The 18,156-nt window shown below is 29.4% G+C and overlaps 1 protein-coding gene across 3 annotated transcripts in view; it reads left to right on the top strand.

The window, feature by feature from the left end:
• LOC136986688 (pericentriolar material 1 protein-like) overlaps window positions 1–18,156 on the top strand; it is a 67,178-nt gene that overhangs the window by 9,957 nt on the left and 39,065 nt on the right. For 2 of the 3 annotated variants that reach the window (XM_067284266.1, XM_067284265.1), the window contains exons 2-5: window positions 3,612–3,785; window positions 10,477–10,638; window positions 12,257–12,355; window positions 16,008–16,100. In XM_067284266.1, the coding sequence (XP_067140367.1) occupies window positions 3,612–3,785; window positions 10,477–10,638; window positions 12,257–12,355; window positions 16,008–16,100 (528 nt within the window). The remainder of the gene's footprint in view (window positions 1–3,611; window positions 3,786–10,476; window positions 10,639–12,256; window positions 12,356–16,007; window positions 16,101–18,156) is intronic. The other variant, XM_067284267.1, reaches the window with a different exon arrangement.

Here is an 18,156-nt window from a genome sequence, read left to right as displayed (position 1 = left end):
TATAGACAAATTACAAATTAAACTTGAAAGTAATTTTATTTGTAATTACACATAAATTAAAATTATAATTAAGATTGAGGATCTGTTAAAATGGAGGAAATTAAAAGATACAAGCAATGTACAGTACCTACATAAGAAGTATTAGTATGAACAGTTTACTGACTTCAGACAGGTCTCCTAAGATGACTGACAAGCAACAGCTTGTAAATACAATTCAGATAAGTTCCACCTATAATTCTTGTGAAAAATTCTTTAGTCAAAACTTTGTTGCTGAAAAATTTTCATCCTCATAAGTCAACGATTAATTTACAATCAATCAATAAATGAAAAATGTCTAAGAGGGAATCCTCTATAATAAAGAATTGTCAACTTTTTTAAAATTTTATAAGAAAGAAATAGCATTTGCATCTGACCTACAAAACAAGTATTAGTAGTGTATCCACCAACTTTGGACAGACTACTAATACTTGTTTGACTCTCTAGAATTTATAATATAGAATTAGTTCACTTTTGTATTCTAGAATTTATTGCAAGAACTCTTAACTTATTACAAAATTTTAGAAAGAAGTAAACTATTTTATTTGAATATTACAGGGTGACAATAATTAACCTGTACAAAGTTTGTAGCAATGCTGCACCTGAACTTTTTTACTGTCACCAATTTACATACTATTGTTTAATTCTCCATGATTTCCTGCCCGTGTAGATATACTTTCGATGTAATAAGAGTTAGTTCTTTATTTTTTTAATGGTGTCGAACAAATGTTGTGACAATTTAGGAGCTATTCCGGCAAGGAAAGCATCAATGTGAAATTGTTCATCTGCTCGGTGTTCCAAAAATGACAGTCTCAGATGCAGTTCGGCGATTCAAGGAGCTTGGCCACAATGGTGACCGTCCCGGACGTGGAAGAAAGCGCACTGTCAACATGTCTAGGAACCGCAAGATCATCACAAAGCGAGTTGACTGACATGCGAAGGTCTCCACGAGAAAAATTGCTCGTGAGATCAGAATCAATCGCGAATCGGTGCGGTTAATGGTGAAAAAGGAACTCGTACTCAAGCCCTACAAGTTCCAAAAGATTCAGCTCCTCACCGATGAAAACAAGTGCGTGAGACTCCAAAGATCCCGTTAACTCAAGCGTCGGGCCGCAGGTCGACAATGGGAGTGCATTCTCTTCACAGACGAGAAGCTTTTCTCCGTACAACCATCAAAACGACAGGAACTGGTCCGCGGGGGCTCCTGGACGCTCAGCTGTCATCGAACATCACAAAATCTAATGTCAGTCATGGTTTGGGGCGGAATTTGTGCGAGCGGCAAGACACCCCTTGTTTTCGTCGATCAAGGGGCCAAAATCAATCAAGATGTGTACCACCGTGACATTCTCGAGGCTGTGGTACTTCTGTGGGCTCAGCAGCATTTTGGCCCCACAGGGCGAAGAAGACTCGGGAGTGTGCAAGGCTCATTTTCCCGATTTCATCTCGTCTGCGGAATGGCCACCGTACTCGCCGAATCTGAACCCAATGGACTACAGTGTGTGGTCCATTTTGGAGGCCAGGGCCTGTTCTAAGCGCCATGAAAGTTTGGAGTCGCTGAAGCAATCCTTGCGCTGGGAGTGAGACAAACTGTCTCCAGAAGAGCGCGGCCCATCACTGAGAATTTCAAAACACGTTTGGGGCTCTGCATCAAAGCAAAAGGAGGCCACTTTCAAACTGGCTGAATATCTGATTAATACGTAAAGTATTGTCACTGTTATATGCTGTTGTTTTGCTAATTTTCATTTCTTTAATAAATTTATGATACAAAAAACTTGTACGGGTTAATTATTGTCACCCTGTAGTTTCTTAAAACTGTAAATATTCAAATAAAATTGTTAATATAACAAGTTTTAACTTTTTTAAACATTTTTTCCTAATTATTTTATTATATATCCATATAATAGTGTTTTAATTAAAATATATTCTATTTAAAAAATCTAATAGAAAGGCATCGAATTTTATTTTTAAAACATAAAAATGTGAAATGTTGAAATCAAATTTTTAATATTTGAATAGAAAATAGTGTTATAAATTGTGTGATTGATTTTTACATATATAGAAATGTGACAGTGATTTTTATTTAGATGTGTCTATTAGCTTTTCCTGAAATTTTCTAATTTCATTCTGAAATAGTCTGAATTATTTCACATTCTATAAATCTAAAAAGTATTTTTAATTTTTAGTTCAAAAACATTTCAGAATTCAATACAAGCTTTCTGAAAAAGGCTTTGGTGGAAGCCTTGTTTATGATATAGTAAAAAATTAAATCAAAAAAGAAAAATAATTTTTGATAAAATCTTAGTAACGTATGTGGTTTTATTTATATAAAAGATTTAAAATATTACCATAATTTGTGCTTTTACAATTTTTTTTTATTTTTACAAATATTGTTAAAAATATCTATTTGAAAGCAGCAGTGGATCCAGACATACCCAAAGGGGGCTAACCCAAAAATTTTTGAATATGGTGGAATCTGGTTAACTTGAACCGGGATAATTTGAAGTTGCATTTACTCAGTCGTTTTCTTTCCCCAGTTGTCTAGCATAAGGATTTACATGTTAAATCAAACTGTTTAACTTAAATGGGATTTTGGTACAGTATTTATTTTTATAATACTGAAGATTTAATTTTAATTTTCTGTTTAATTTTTTTGATAAATAAAATAATTATCAGAAACTTTCCGACACTAACTGCCATTTGAATCTGCTTTTTATTATTTATTATTATTGTTGTTGTTATTAAAAATGATTTATAGTCCAATTCTATGTAAAAATTTTAAATTTTTGGCAAAATTATAAAATATAACAATTGTAAAGAGAGGATTTTTGGTGATAAAAAAATAAGAAATGGATTCTAGATGCAAAATACTGCAATTTAAAAAACTCCTTACTAAACTCTTAGAAGTGAATGGATCAATCATTCAGGAAATTATTTTTGAGTTTCTAGACAACACCAAGAAGTTTACATTGACACAACAATTCTGCATAATAAGACCATGGAAATTTCATATGGATAGTTTATTACAGATCACCAATAAACCAATGTGCAAAATCTTGATTTTTAGCCAAATCTCCATAACTTTTTAATTTGAAGTATGAATTTTTTTTCCCCATCTGATTCAAGTTAACCAGCTTCCACTGTAATACCTTTTATTAACATATGCATGGGATCCAATAAACTGTATTTGTTGTCATAAATGTTTTTAAAAATGTTTTGAAGTTCAACAAATTTTAACTGTTTTCATATCAGTGCAGCAGATATAAGTGCCTGTAGTCCTCCCACTATTTGAAAGGACTTTTCTTACATATTCACTGAAAATTTAGTGATAGAACATTTTTCTAAATGAATGAATTTAGAATGCTCATTATTTTATTAGAGACAACAATCAAATTTATAAAACTGCATATATTAATTTGTATACATTTTTTTTATACTAAATTTCACTAACAAATTAATATAGTTTTTGTACTAAATTTTAATAAATGCTAATTATATTATATAAAATTTCCTTCATATTACATATTTAATTGTTTTATTAATCAAAATATTAATATTTGGTATTAATTTTTACTTAGGATTTGCGAAGTTATCCTCAATCCTCCAAGAAACAAAGAAATAAAGACGGTTTAATAGATAAATCAAAGTCGACTTACCAAAATATGCATGGATCTAATTCTAATCAACATTTTTCAGCAAACCATTCTTCTTCTAATAAATTATCTCTAGCTGCTTGGCAAAGTGAACAACAGGCAAGAAATTAAATAATTATTTATCAGTTTAGTTATTAATGAATTTTCAATGATTTATATTTGTCAGAGAAAATGTCATTACTTTGATTTTGTTAAATGAATCTTGGATGTTAAGTTGTCATGGTACTTACTTGTATATATTTGTTTTTTCAAAACTTTCTTCCTGTGTTTTCTGGTGTAGAAATTCATATTTTGACATTCCTCTCTCAAAAGATGAATTCTTTCAGCTACAGACACATCTACAATTATCATTTAAGTTTTATGCTTTAGTTCCTGATTTGAGAGTTTTGATCATTATCAAGAATTTTAATTAGAATATAATTTAGTTTTTTAATTAATTGGACTCTTGTACAAATTCCAGATGATCTGTTGGATTTTATCAGGTTGTGTTAAGACTACATTGGCAAATTGTTTGGTAATATTAAAGTATGGGTTGTAATTTATATCTTGTACAGATATTTTTCTTTTAACCTAAAATACTGTTTTTTTTAATTATTATTTAATAATGAATTTTCTGCAGTTATAATTTATAGCCTTATATTGAATTAACCAAACAAATAATCCAGTAATTATTAATAATTACATTTCCTCAGGCCAAATTTATGATTTGATTACTAAATATTTAGAGTTACAGCCTGTAAATAATCCAGTGATTAGGTCTTCTCTGCATTTTTTGTAACAAAATTCTATCAGGGATTTTGTAATCCATCAGGGACTAAATTTCAGGGAAATGTATTTCTAAGAAATCCCCCTTGGAGTAATTCCTTGCCAGTTTATGATGATATATTGTTAATTAATCCAGGTTTACATATGCATGATTTGCTGACACAAGTTCTTTTGCCAGTAAAACTTTTGTGCCAGTTACTGTTTACCCACAAATATTAACTTTTCTTCACCGGTTTTATTTTTCAAGTGCTAAGGTACATTGCAAAAATATAAGGTCACCCCAATTTTTTGGAATAATAAATTTTTATTACACTTAAACAAAAATTTAGTGATAAGAATTAATGTAAAAGAATTGTGTATTCTATTTACAATCAAAAATAAAAATGAAAATGTAAATTTTCTATTCAAAAATAATGGTATTGCAAAAATATAAGGCCAGTAGCATTTAATAGCAAGTGAAACCACCATTTCTCAAAATAATCTTGTAATCCTATCTTACATAGAGTTGACAAGATTTTGCAGCATATTTAAATTTTATTTTTTCCTACACAATTAAAATTGCAGTTTTGAGTTGTTCAATTGTGTGGTATTGTTTTCTCCTGCATATATATCCTTAGCTATTAGACTCCATAGATTTTCTATGAGGGTTCAGATCATGGGAATAGGCAGGCCAATTCATGACCTGAATACCATTATCCAGTAACCATTGATAAATGAAGCTTGCATTGTGGATTGGTGCATTATCTTGTTGCAATTGCCAGAATGGACCACCTTTTTTTCTCCAGATGGCAGAAGATATATATCGAACAGGTTGTGATACCCAACTGTGATCATTCGGCCATTTATGAATGCTAAATTGATTTTTCCAGACCATCCAAAACTTGTCCAGATCATGACTGAGTCCCCTCCTTGCTGATGCTTAGTAAATAAAAACTCTTCTCTCCTAAGATTGTGCCAATAAAATTGCCAACTGTTGGGACCATCCAAATTGAATGTTTATCAGTCCAAATAACTTTACATCATTTTGAAGTCTATGACATTTTATCTCTGGTCCATATCAGTTTTTTTTTTTTTGTTGTTGCTTTAGATATGGTGCTGCTTTTCTATTTTTATACACTAGATGTTTTGTTGATTTTACCATCTAGGAAAATGTGGATTTGGGAACTTTAGCATCAGGTCTTTGTGCTATTTTACTTAATGATGAACCAAAAAGTTGGGGTAGCCTTATATTTTTGCAATGCACCTTAGGTCTAGAATATTCATATTTTGTTTCTACAATTATAAAGTGTCAAAATGTCTCACAAACTTTGTTACAGTTTATGTTGAAGTTTTGCAAGATTGTTGATTGAAAGAGAAATTTCTATTATATTTACATATGACATATTCTCATGTATTTATCACTTTTCATAAACATCAGACGTAATATCCTATAAACATGGATGTTTTTCATATGCTTCCAAAAATTTTATTTCTTGAAGTCAACTTTCCATTCATTTTTTGATCTTGAAAAGAATTTGTTCAATTACCATATTTTTACAGATTGTCTTGCATGTCAGTCTATCTGGGGGAGACCATGAAATCAGATGTTTCCATATTGTAAAACCAGTATACTGATTTATCTCTGGGAAATGATGGCATGCCTATTTTAAGTGAAGTTATTCATCCCTCTCCAGAGAGAGAGTGTGAAAAAAACAAAGTGAATAACATTGTGTTTTTATTCTAAAATTGTGAAACTGTCAGCATTACATCAAGAACTATAGTTGTGTGTTTAATTTCTTCATTTTGTCTTTCTAAGGATGTAAAATATTGGTGGAATGCTGAAAGTACTTTTATGTTAATATTATTATAATATGATCCAAAAACCCAAAATAAACATATCAAATTTTAGAAACTTGTAAGTTTCCTCAACATACACTGATTAACATCTGTTTTGTGTGAAATTTGAGAGGAAGATGTTATCTTTCAAGGTCAAGGTAGATGGTCAGTGTAGCCTCCACTAACTACCTACCCAGGATAGAGAGTCAGGAGTTGAATCTTTTTATGGGAGTTATGTATTTTTTCACCAATTTCTCATCCCTGCTAACTATACTGCTGTATTACTAATGTCAATAATCTGCTAATTGTTTTATTGTCCTGTAAATGAAAGCTCTTTCTGGTTGTCAGTCAGTCAAATTACAATGTTATTATTTTATTGTACTGGAAAGAATGTTTTCTTTAACAACTAGTTTCATTAGATCTGATTAATTTCATTTTCTAGTTGCAGTTTAACTGACATGCTGGTTTCCCTAGTTACATATGGCATGCCATGAAAATACAGTATCAATCACATGATATATATGTGTCTGGTAATAATTAATAATAAAAACACAACTTCCAGCAGCAAAATTTTTACATACCCAGTTTAATTGGCCTGATAGTTCATGTTCATACATGCAATGTTTACTGGCACCAGTGTTTATTTGTCACTGCCATAACAAAAAAGTTTGAATTTTTCAACTTTTTTATTTTTCATCTAATTAATGTCACTGATGCACCAGTACATGTTTGTGTTAATTTTTTTTACTGGCATAACAAAAGTCACTAGCACCAGTAAATCCATACACATGTAAACCTGACATTACAGCAAATTTCAGATTGGTTATTTCTAATATTAATCAATAATGTATACCAAAAATGTTAGAATTTAAAAATTTATATCATTTTGTTGTTATATTAGAGGTTTGGCCCTTAGTACGGTATATATCAATCAACATAGTTAAATTTTAAAACATTTTGTCTTTAGAAACATTGTGTTTGCTAAGCAAAATTATTATTCAATGAGTTGATATTCATGCCAAATACTGTATATAGGACGAAGAAATCACTGAGATCGGTGTTAAATATGTGTTTTTATCACAAGTACTTTCGACAAACCTATAGTCGTCGTCAGGCAAATATAGAAATTTAATAAGAACGAAAAGAAACAGAATACAAATGATTCAAATTAAGAATTTTTGACAACACCATTAAGAACAAGCAACAAATATTCAAATGTGTTCGAAATTGAATGAGTGGTAAGTTACATAATATGCAAAACAGAATGCTAGCTAGCTGCCTTGCAGAACACAAGGTAGCTAGCTAGCATGCTTGTTCACACCAAGAGGATATTGTGAAGGGAAGGCACACTACAGAACTTACAAAAAAGGTTCTTGAGCAGGGTTACAACCCACTATGGTCACAAACAAATATGCTCAAGAGCTGCAAAAATCGTAAACTTGTTTTTATATGGGAGTCCCTCCTTACTACAACCTCAGATGCATGCAACACTCCTACCCTTGACCTGCCCAGTATATGGGTCCTGCTGTATAAGCGGTTAAACAACTCAGTTACACTTATGACGTGTGCCTAGATCCACACATGTGCCGTTTTGCATATTATGTAACTTACCACTTGTTTAATTTCGAACACATTTGAATATTTGTTGCTTGTTCTTAATGGTGTTGTCAGAAATTTTTAATTTGAATTGTGTTCTGTTTCAAAGTCAGAATATTTCTTTTCGTTCTTATTAAATTTCCGTATTTGCCTGACAAAGACGACTATAGGTTTGTCGAAAGTACTTGCGATAAAAATGCATATTTAATGCCGATTTCAGTGATTTCTTCGTCCTACTAAGCAAAATTATAAATTAAAATCTCATAATCTGTATATATATTAAAGGCAAAATGTTCCCCACTAAAACCGAAACCAACACTTTACAAAGAAGCAGCTTGTAACACCAGGTTGCAGATGGGGTCTACAATCCATTCCTTGAAAAGACCACCTGTTAACTTTCTCTGTGGAGTTGGCATGAATTCATGGAAAGGGTTAGCAAAGGGAGAAAGAAGGTCCTTGTGTAGGAATAGGAGACACAAAAAAGACTTCACTTTTAACTTTGACTTGGAGTTGAAGAGAGAGCTACTCATTTGCTTCCATAGCAACTATTTTTTAGGTTTGATTTTTGAATAACCTTTGGTTATATACAGAATACATATAAAAACTAAATCTGTATATATTATTTTAATAGTTTTTATCTGTATATATATTAAAAGCAAAATGGGATTACAGGACCCTATTGGAATGTATGATGACAGAACGCGTTCCCATCATAAGCCAGGATCTATGTCATCTGGTTATCAGTCGGCTGGTCTACTTCCTGCACGTTTTCCAAATGTATATGTTGATAATGTTATATCAGCCTATGTATACCTTTGTGATAACATTTGTGTGCAGCGGTGACAAAGAAAACTGTTTTGTCACAGCTGCACGCAAATAATGTAAATTTAAAAATTTGATTTACATTTTGAAAATTTCAAAACAACTTTTAAACGGTTTTTTAAAATGTTTTAAGTTTTAATTAGTTTTGATTTTATTTTTACGCTGAAACTGAAACCAGATTAAAGGCCAGAGTTTTAATTATTAATTTATTGTTATTTATTTAAATTTTGCCTGAATTTCTGAACCCCTAATTACAATTTTTTTTTATAATTAATTGCAACTTATTTTGCAACTTAACTATTGAAATTGTTTTATCATTGTTTCACACAAAAAATAATTAAACTTAAATTTATTTTAATTTTTTTAGTGATTTCATTAATTTTTGTTGTATAAATTTGCCTGCTTTTTAAAAACAATTTTTAAATTTTAATTTTAAGTGAGTTAACATTAATCGAACTATCGGGCTACCTAGTATTCTCATAATTACACCACATATGATTATCCTTTGCACCTTCAATTTGAGGATGGGTGTTAATGTAATAAGTGTTAGTTAAAAATTAAAACAAAAGTACAAAAAATTATTTTTATATATACAGTATGTTTGTATGTATGTGGTGTCTGTATCTGTATCTACTATATACAGGGTAAACCATAAGTCCTTGAACTCTGATTTTAATATATTTTTTCCATTGGTGATGTTAATATGTGCTATGAATTCTAAAATCATTGCCTTTCTCATATCTTTGAGAATATGTAAAGACAATATCAATGTCCCTGAGTATTTAAATTAGTTCTGCAAAGGACAAGTTTCAAACTGTGTCAGACAACTCATGCAAAAATGCTTATTCACTAACCTGTGCTAGTTTCCTATTGGTCCTCCAATGCAGTGCAGGATATCCACATGCATATCTTTCACAAGTACAGTGTATTTTTCTTTAGAGGCATACTTTGAAACCAGATCATATGCATGATGCATAGAGATTTCCTCCCAATCGCCTGATTTGTCATCACCTGATCTCTTCTTTTGAGGTTATCTAAAAGAATGTGTATACAGGGATAATCCGAGAGACCTGCATTTCTTAAGAAAGAACATTTATGCTATCATCAACAAGTAATTATTTATTGTGACGTCGTCACAATGTTGGGCTGCAATTCTTAATCATATTTTTAACATATTTAATTTAAAATATATGCTCTTCATTTCAAATTAGTAGAGGTTTGCCCCTGTACATCATACTTTTCCTTTAATAATAGAGCTGTGCAAGTCATCTAACACCTTTTTGGAGAAAAATTTTTGAATTGAAATAACATGACTTCTGGTTTGCATCATAAGTTTATATATTGTTAATTGGGGCCTCCTGCCTCTAAGATGTCCATATCTGGTCTTGTATTTCATCTATTTAGCTCTGTTTTCGAGATTAAGGAAAGACAGACAAATTGATGACAGTGAGAATTTATAGATCTACAATTTTTTAAAACTGCAGTCCAAATCACATTTTCCCAGTCATTTGTGGCTACAGACATGTGTTACTGCATGCATTTGTGCTTGCAGAATCTTGGTAGTCACTTCCAACATCTATGATAGTGTGTTCAAAGGCCAAAGAATTAGAAACAACTAATATATGTATAACAACTATGTATTAAAACACCTACCACAATTTTTCGAAATCAGAGTTTAGGGACTTTTGGTTCATGCTGTGTGATATCTGCATGTGTAATTGATTTTTACTCAGTAGTAAACTTATATTTAGATATGTTAATAATAACAGTTTCTTTTATTATTTTTAATTAGTTAGTCACTGATTCTGAACATGAAGACGTAAACCAACAAAATATATTTAGACATGGACAAAATAGTCATTATCAAAATTCTCAGCATCTTGATGAAAGAGAGAGACATTTAATGGAAAGTCATGCTTCAAAGTTGTATAAAGAAGACAATACAAAAAAAACTGTATGTTAAATTATTTTATTTGTGAAGTTACTTTAATTTTTTTTAGCCATAACTTTACTTTTAAATAAGCAATTTCCTAAAATAAATAGTTTGAAAAGTCATAAAATGTCAAATGTGAAATGAACTGTGGGATGTAAAATTACATTCTCAAATTTAGGATTCATTCTAATTCACCACTGAATGCATAAGCATTTTATTTTAGACAAAATGTATATTGTATTTAAATATGATAATGCTTTTCCAAATTATAAATCTATTAAAAAAAATGACTAGAATGATTCTGAAATGAAAAATGATTAAATAAATCTGAAAAAGTGATGTTATATTGATAGTATCTTGCAGTGTTTGTTGATGATTATACAATGTAACTGTGTGTCAAGTTAAAGAAATTTTGTGGGAGAAAAAACAAGTAAATAAATGCATTTGCTCTTATTTCTTACCTTATGTGTGTGTATATTTCCCTAATTTTACAATGGTGTTTCTGAGGAAAGCATTGTTAAATGGAATCTTATTGACTGGAATAAAAATTATTTGAATGAGTTATTTACTTTCCATCAGCAAAATATTTTTGTGTCTAAACTGCAGTATTTTGATAAACTTTTTTACAAATACGCATTTTTATAAGTACTTAAAAAATTGTAGTACATTTATAAAAATTTATAAAAAAAATAAAAATTAAACCAGAACTTGCATTGAATTAGAGTAATGGCCATTATCAAGCTCTTTTTTGATCATCTTTGACAGTAGTGTGACAACCATTTGTCATCTATTCAGAGAATTATTACCATGAATATGTTTTTAGAATTATATTGCTGTGAATTGCAATTGGGTAGGTAGATGTTGATTTAACTTTAGTTGTTCAAACTTTAGGCTGTTGTCTCTACTTGTTTAAGTATTTTCTTTAAAAATTTTTGCTTGTTTTTAAACAAAATTTTGTCATACATCTTTAATGTTTTTTAGAATTTTTCCATGTGTCAATAATTTTAATGTGTATTTAACCCATTTTACTATTTCTCAAAATTTATTTTAATTTTGAAGAATTTTTTAAATAGATAAAATTATCTAATAACAGTTTTGGTTTTTGATTACTTTTTAAAAAAGCATGTTTAATAAAAAAATTAAATTAAATTGATTTAATGTGCAGTACCAATTGTTTAAATTATAAGGTTAAAGATAAGACAGGATAAGTACTACATATTCCAGTATTACATATAGTTGGAACATTTAGTGTGTTAATGATAGGTACTGTATAAGTTTGAAGTTAGTTAGGATTTTGTTTTAGAACTAAACTCGGACAGAAAAAATTTCAGATGAACAACTTTTTTATCTGGATTTTATTTACTTGATTATATGTAGTACTTGGATGTATATGTAGTACTTTTTATTAAACTATAGTTTTACTTGAAAGCAGAATTATTAATCACATGTTTTTTTGATATTGAAGAATTCAAGTAATATATCAATTAATAAACAGATAGCAAACATAATCCCAATTCCACTGAAAGTAATTACTTATGATTGATTTAATTATAAGTTACATTTAATATATATTTACATGATGTACCTATATGTAATAATGATATTTTTCGTGTAATAATAAAAACTAATTACTTTTCAGCCTGACACAAGTATTGTTGTTGAAAGATTGATGCACTTAAGGGATTGTATTAAACAAGTATCATCTATAATGAGCAATTTAGAAAAAACTGATGAACCAGTAAGTAATAAAATTGTTAATAAGCTTTTATTAGAGTTGAACAGTAATAAAATTTTACTATGCTATTTATTACATAGTTAAAAATAAAATTTATTTAGATTCAAATACAAGTTTGTTTTTTAAAATAAAAGACAATCCAAACATTTTACAATGCAGATATAAAATTAGTTTGATTATATAACAAAAAGGATTGCAGTGAAGCTATTTTTTAGTAAATAGTTAACTTTTAGCAGATTTTTATAAATTACTATTTTTTATTACATATTTGGTTACTGCAGTCAATTTTTCTTAAAAACAGTGTTTTGAACACTAACCATTAAAGTTAAAGCTGCAAATTATGACTTCATTGACTATTTAGGAAGTGTATGATCTGATTTGCTATTATCAAATTGATTTTAATTATTTTTGAATTTCTACTACCTTTTTACAAAATTATTGAACACAGATTAAAAAAATTCAAGATTGTTTTTGAGTTTTTCTTGTCCAAAATTGGAAGAAAAATGAGATTGATTTGTTTTATGTTAATATATTTTTCGTCTGTACTTATACTTATCTTTTTATTTCATGAAATAATAAAATAAATACTTGTTCAATATAATGAATATTAAAAAATTATATCTTTATTCTAATAACTGATATTTTTAATTAGATATATTTAATTAGCGAATTTAATTATTATGTATTTATAAAATTTATTTTCAAATTTTCATTTTTCTAGCTGTTATATATGAGGGTAGGTCAAAAAATGATCTCTCCTCGTAGATTTTTACATTTTTTGGAATCTGGACTCGAAATGTCAAGAAATGCAAAAAAATTTGGGAGTTTTTTTTATGTATGGATATTAGTGTGATTGGGTACATGGCATGATTTTATTCACTCGCTTTGAAGCTCAACATCTGTAGCTTTTGTCAAAAATTTCTGAAATTTTGCAGGGAGGTTTGTATATTAGGGAGAATAATGCTATTAAATTTGATGATTAAAGGTCAAGGGGTGGGGAGATAGAGGGTAGGTCATGTGTTGTATCTCAAATGGAAATGGTCTTAATAAAGATTTTATTCATTATTAGCATTTACAATTTTTTATGAAACTCATCTCTACCTTCAAAATTAATCTTTTTGAAATTTTATAATAATTAATAATATAAAAACTTGTTAAATAAAATCTCATAACAGATGGTGACACACAAAATTTTGAACTAATATCGTAAAAGTTATACAACTCTTACTAGATTTTTTTCAATTTTAAGTTTATTTATTATATTGGAATTGGAAATGTCTTGCAAAGTTACATGGAAAGATAAAGCATACAGTTTAGTCCATTTAAAGTATCGAGGATCACTGCATAATGCACCCTTATTCATACTGCGCCCTTATCCAAAGTAACAAGATCACCTAGACATTTGTTAATAGTAATCAATTCTTTCCACTTTTTTATGTTTTAAGAAGTCCATGTAACTTATTATGCATTTGGAAATGCTAAAATTCATTATTACATAATTTTACTGCACTTATACAGTATATTGATTTCTGTTCTTGCATCAACAGTAGTAGATCCAGTCTCTAAGCCTTCTTTTAGTTAGCCCTTAACTCAAAAATTAAAAATATTTGAATGATTAATAAGGACTTTTTATTAACATGTGCATGATGATTGCATTGCAGATGGTCTGATAAATTATATTTACCATTATAAAGGTTTTTAAAAACAACATTTTAAAAGTTTGAACAAATAAATTTTTTTGTCAATGAGGAGATAAGCCCTCCTCAGCTTAGGTCCCCCATAGTCTCTCTTGGATTTTCCCCTGAATACCATGAATTTTATGTTTTGTTAAATAATCAGCAAATACAATATATTTACTAATCACATTACTTTCATTTCTTTATAGAAATACAATAGTAGGCTTAAAACTTCATTACGTATCATTAATGTATTGTAATATAGACACACACACAGACACAAACAAACAAAGATCACATATATGCCTTCATCTTGAATGGACAGGACAAGAAGTGATTAGCAATCAGTTTTCGGAGGTCATGTAACCTTACTTTATTTAAGACAGTACTGTGCTTATTTGATTTGTATATCCCATTAGAGAGCATTCAGATGGCTCCAAAGAATATTCTTGCCCCATTTGGTAGCAAGAATGTTCACATATTTTCAGCTAGAAAATATCTCTTGCTAATCACTTCTTGTCCTGTCCATTCAAGATGAAGGCATATATGTGATCTTTGTTTGTTTGTGTCTGTGTGTGTGTCTATATTACAATACATTAATGATACGTAATTATTTCTCGTGTGTGTCCAATAAAACTTGTTTAAAAAAAATGACCAAGTTTTATGAACAGGTTTATGGGAGAGCTTCTGTTCTGTATTATGCCAATACTGTGATCTGTATGATGATTGCCCTTGTATTAGAAACCTGTATAATTGAAGATTTTTATCAAATTTCCAGATAATTTATACCATAGTTTTGTCTTGGGCCCTGTGCAGTGATGCACTGAAAGATTAGAGAGAGACCCTTATAAATCTTCCTTATACTACGTTCGCACACAATCCATGACTCACTTCGATCTCAATTGTAACTGTAGCCAGTCGAACATCGAGCTATTCACACAGGTAGTCCGCTTGAGAAGAACCCAGCTATTACACACGATGATAAAACTGGCATAACTACACTGTAAGTCACGAACATCAACAAACAAAATGGAATAGAAACAAATACTTTTTCTTTCCATGTATCTAATAATAGACAGATGTCATTGTCTCTCCAAATATCTTTTTTATTTCTGTGTTGATAGCCTGACACGTGTTCTGCAGCCAACTTGTATTTTCTTGCGCGTGTGGTATTGTGTGAACTCTCTTATGACTGGATCTAGTTTCAAGAACTCTCTTGAGTCGATCGTGATTGAACCTCGTTTTGGTTGAGATTGAAATGGTCAAGAGAGAGGTTGCACCACGGCACAGTCGCTGACCTTGGTCACGATCTAGATTGAAATACTTGGTGCAAATGGGGGTATTAGAATAATGCTCTCTTATGCAGACTGGTGCTCTAAAAATGCTACTAACACAGTGCTTATTTAAACAGACCATTCTGTTATCCAGTGTTCTGTTAACAGGAGTCCTGCTAATGTGAAACATAGGAGAGAGAACCAGAAACATGGAAGAATGCTTTAAGTAAACTGCTTCCTTATCCAATACTGTTTTAAGTGGACTTGATAATATAATGTAATTATTTGCAAATCTAGCAGAATTATTTGCTTTAAATAAATATATAAGATAATGATGCACTTGGATTATTAATAATCCAATGAATTACTGTATAACTGATATGACAATTATATTGATAGCGTAACAGATTTTTTCATTTTAAAATTTATTTGATAATACTTTTATTAATCAATTATTTGATGATAAACTTTTAGATAAATTTCTTTATTGTTATAGTTAAAGCATAACAATAAAGATGATTACAAATGCTTAGTCTTTTTACAGAATTTTGTATATTAAATATAATGATTCATAATTTATTTACTTCTATTTGATTATCTTAGAATTTATTTTGGAAAAGATTTAAGAAATAAATTTTGAGTATTACTATCAAATTCATTCTGAGTAATTAGATTATAGAATTTGTTTTTAAACATATTTTATAGGTTACAAGAGATCAGATGAAAAGACTTAATAATATGTTAAGACAGTTACAACAAGAAGAGCAACAACATTTTGATCTTTTGCAACAAATGCTAGTAAGTTTATTGTTTATTTATAATGCTATAATTATTTTTCTTGAAATAATGGGAAGTGTTTGATATAATAAATGAATGAATTTTTTTTTTCTTAAAATTGAAAAAATATTTGATTATTGGATTTTGTGGAAACTTAATAATAGTAATCAAGAGTTATAGCAGCAATAATACAGTAATACCCCGAACTTACGCGATAGGTGAGACCGAGCGATAACCACGTAAGTCGGGGTATAATTTCTCATATAAATACATACAAATTATTTTTAATTGGGGCTGGAGACTAAAGAAAACAATAATTTAGAAAAAAATGTTTAATAAAATCTTAAATAATACATGTATAACAAATTATATTATTAAAATCGTAAACCAAAGTTATTTTGATGTAGAAGGCTTCATAAAATCTAACAAATTCGTCTGTCTGACAGCTCAAAGATTTTTTTCCTTCTCTCAAAATTTCCTTGTAGCATGCTAATAATTTTCTCATTTCTCGTTTTGTAGAAGAAATGCACTCTTCATTGGAGTCTATATTTTCTAAAGTTTGTAACCCCTTTTCAATTGAACTGAGGCCTTCTGTCAAGTTTTCACAGCTTCAAGAATTTTTTCTTTACCTTTTATAATTGTTCTGACCGTCGATTCTGGTAGATAAAACTTTTTTCCAATTCATAAATTTTCATTTTTGTATTGAAGTCTTTAATAATGTTAACTTTACATACTAAAGATAAAGTTTTTCTTTTCTTGTTTGATGCAGAAGAATCAGTTCTACTTCGTTTAGATGACATAGTAGAGTCTTTCAAGTCTCCGTAGATATAACAAACACAGAAATAAATAACACAAAATAAATTGTAGCTATGCGTCGATTCCGCGTGACATGTAAGCCGAACAATAGTGTGGGGGGCGTGAGTAATCAAGAGTTGCTTGGTGCTCAAACAAAAGACAAATCGACGAGATTTGAAAATTGCGTAACTCTGGGTTTGTGTAAGTTGGGGTAGCGTAAGTCGAGGTATTACTGTACTAAATAAATGTTAGTGACTACTACTGTGTAATCCTGATTTATGATCATACTTTATTTCTGTAAAACCTCTCTTAAATAAGAATGAACTTTTCTGTTATTTCTTATGGTTAGAATTTGCATCTTGTTCCAACATAATCCAGTCATTGAACCTATCTTCCTCAAATAACCTGTCATGCAATGAATATAAATGAAATGAAAATAACAAAACTTTAATTTTATTTATTAACATAAAAGAAACTTGTATAAAATGAAAAAAAGCAAATACATAACTTATCATAATTTATTTAATAGTAATAGAACAAAAATTAAGGAAAACATAAGTAAAATGGAGTAAAATAAAATTGTTTTTAATTAACGAAATTGTAATTAGTAATTACTGATAAAAGAGGAGATTGTTTTGAGAAGTGAGTTGTTCATCACAAGTTTCTGTCAGAGGTGAGTGATGGTATGATGGCACCCATTATTTCATGAATAAAGATACATTATGAATGAAACAAAACAAAAAACTGGAGACTGGAATAAGCCATCTAGTTGGAGCATAAGGAAATTTTCAGTTTTGTCACTTGAGATGTTTTGTTCTCATAATTATTAGTTGGAACTCATATTGAATGTTTTTGACTTGTAAATAGGAAAGAGAGATGTGGGGAAATAAACAGCATCTTGTATCAAATTTATAATATATTAAGTACTTGTAAATGGAGCCACACTGTACACAAGAATGAAGATATGCAAATTGTCAATTTTTTATTTGTTCCATCTTTATTAATTTTTTCTACACAGACAAAGTTTAAAAGATCATATTGTATAGCATATATAATTTTTGAACAAATTTCAGAAAATGTTATTGGCCAATTGTTGAAATTATTAAAATTGATTAATATCAAGATTATGAAAAAGTTGTTAGCATTTTTTAATTAAATTTTTAACTTCAATATTTTCCTTTATTTTTTTTAATACTTAAAATTATTGTGATTTTAATTAAGTAAATAAGTTTTAATTCAAAAGTATAAATAATCATAAAAAGCTACTAACTTTGAATAAATG

The sequence above is a fragment of the Centruroides vittatus genome, unplaced genomic scaffold, assembly GCF_030686945.1.
Source record: "Centruroides vittatus isolate TY-2023 unplaced genomic scaffold, ASM3068694v2 scaffold_1167, whole genome shotgun sequence".
Classification (NCBI taxonomy): Eukaryota; Metazoa; Arthropoda; class Arachnida; order Scorpiones; family Buthidae; genus Centruroides; species Centruroides vittatus.
Note: the sequence above shows the minus strand (reverse complement) of the source record. Positions and strands in the feature narration are given on the sequence as shown.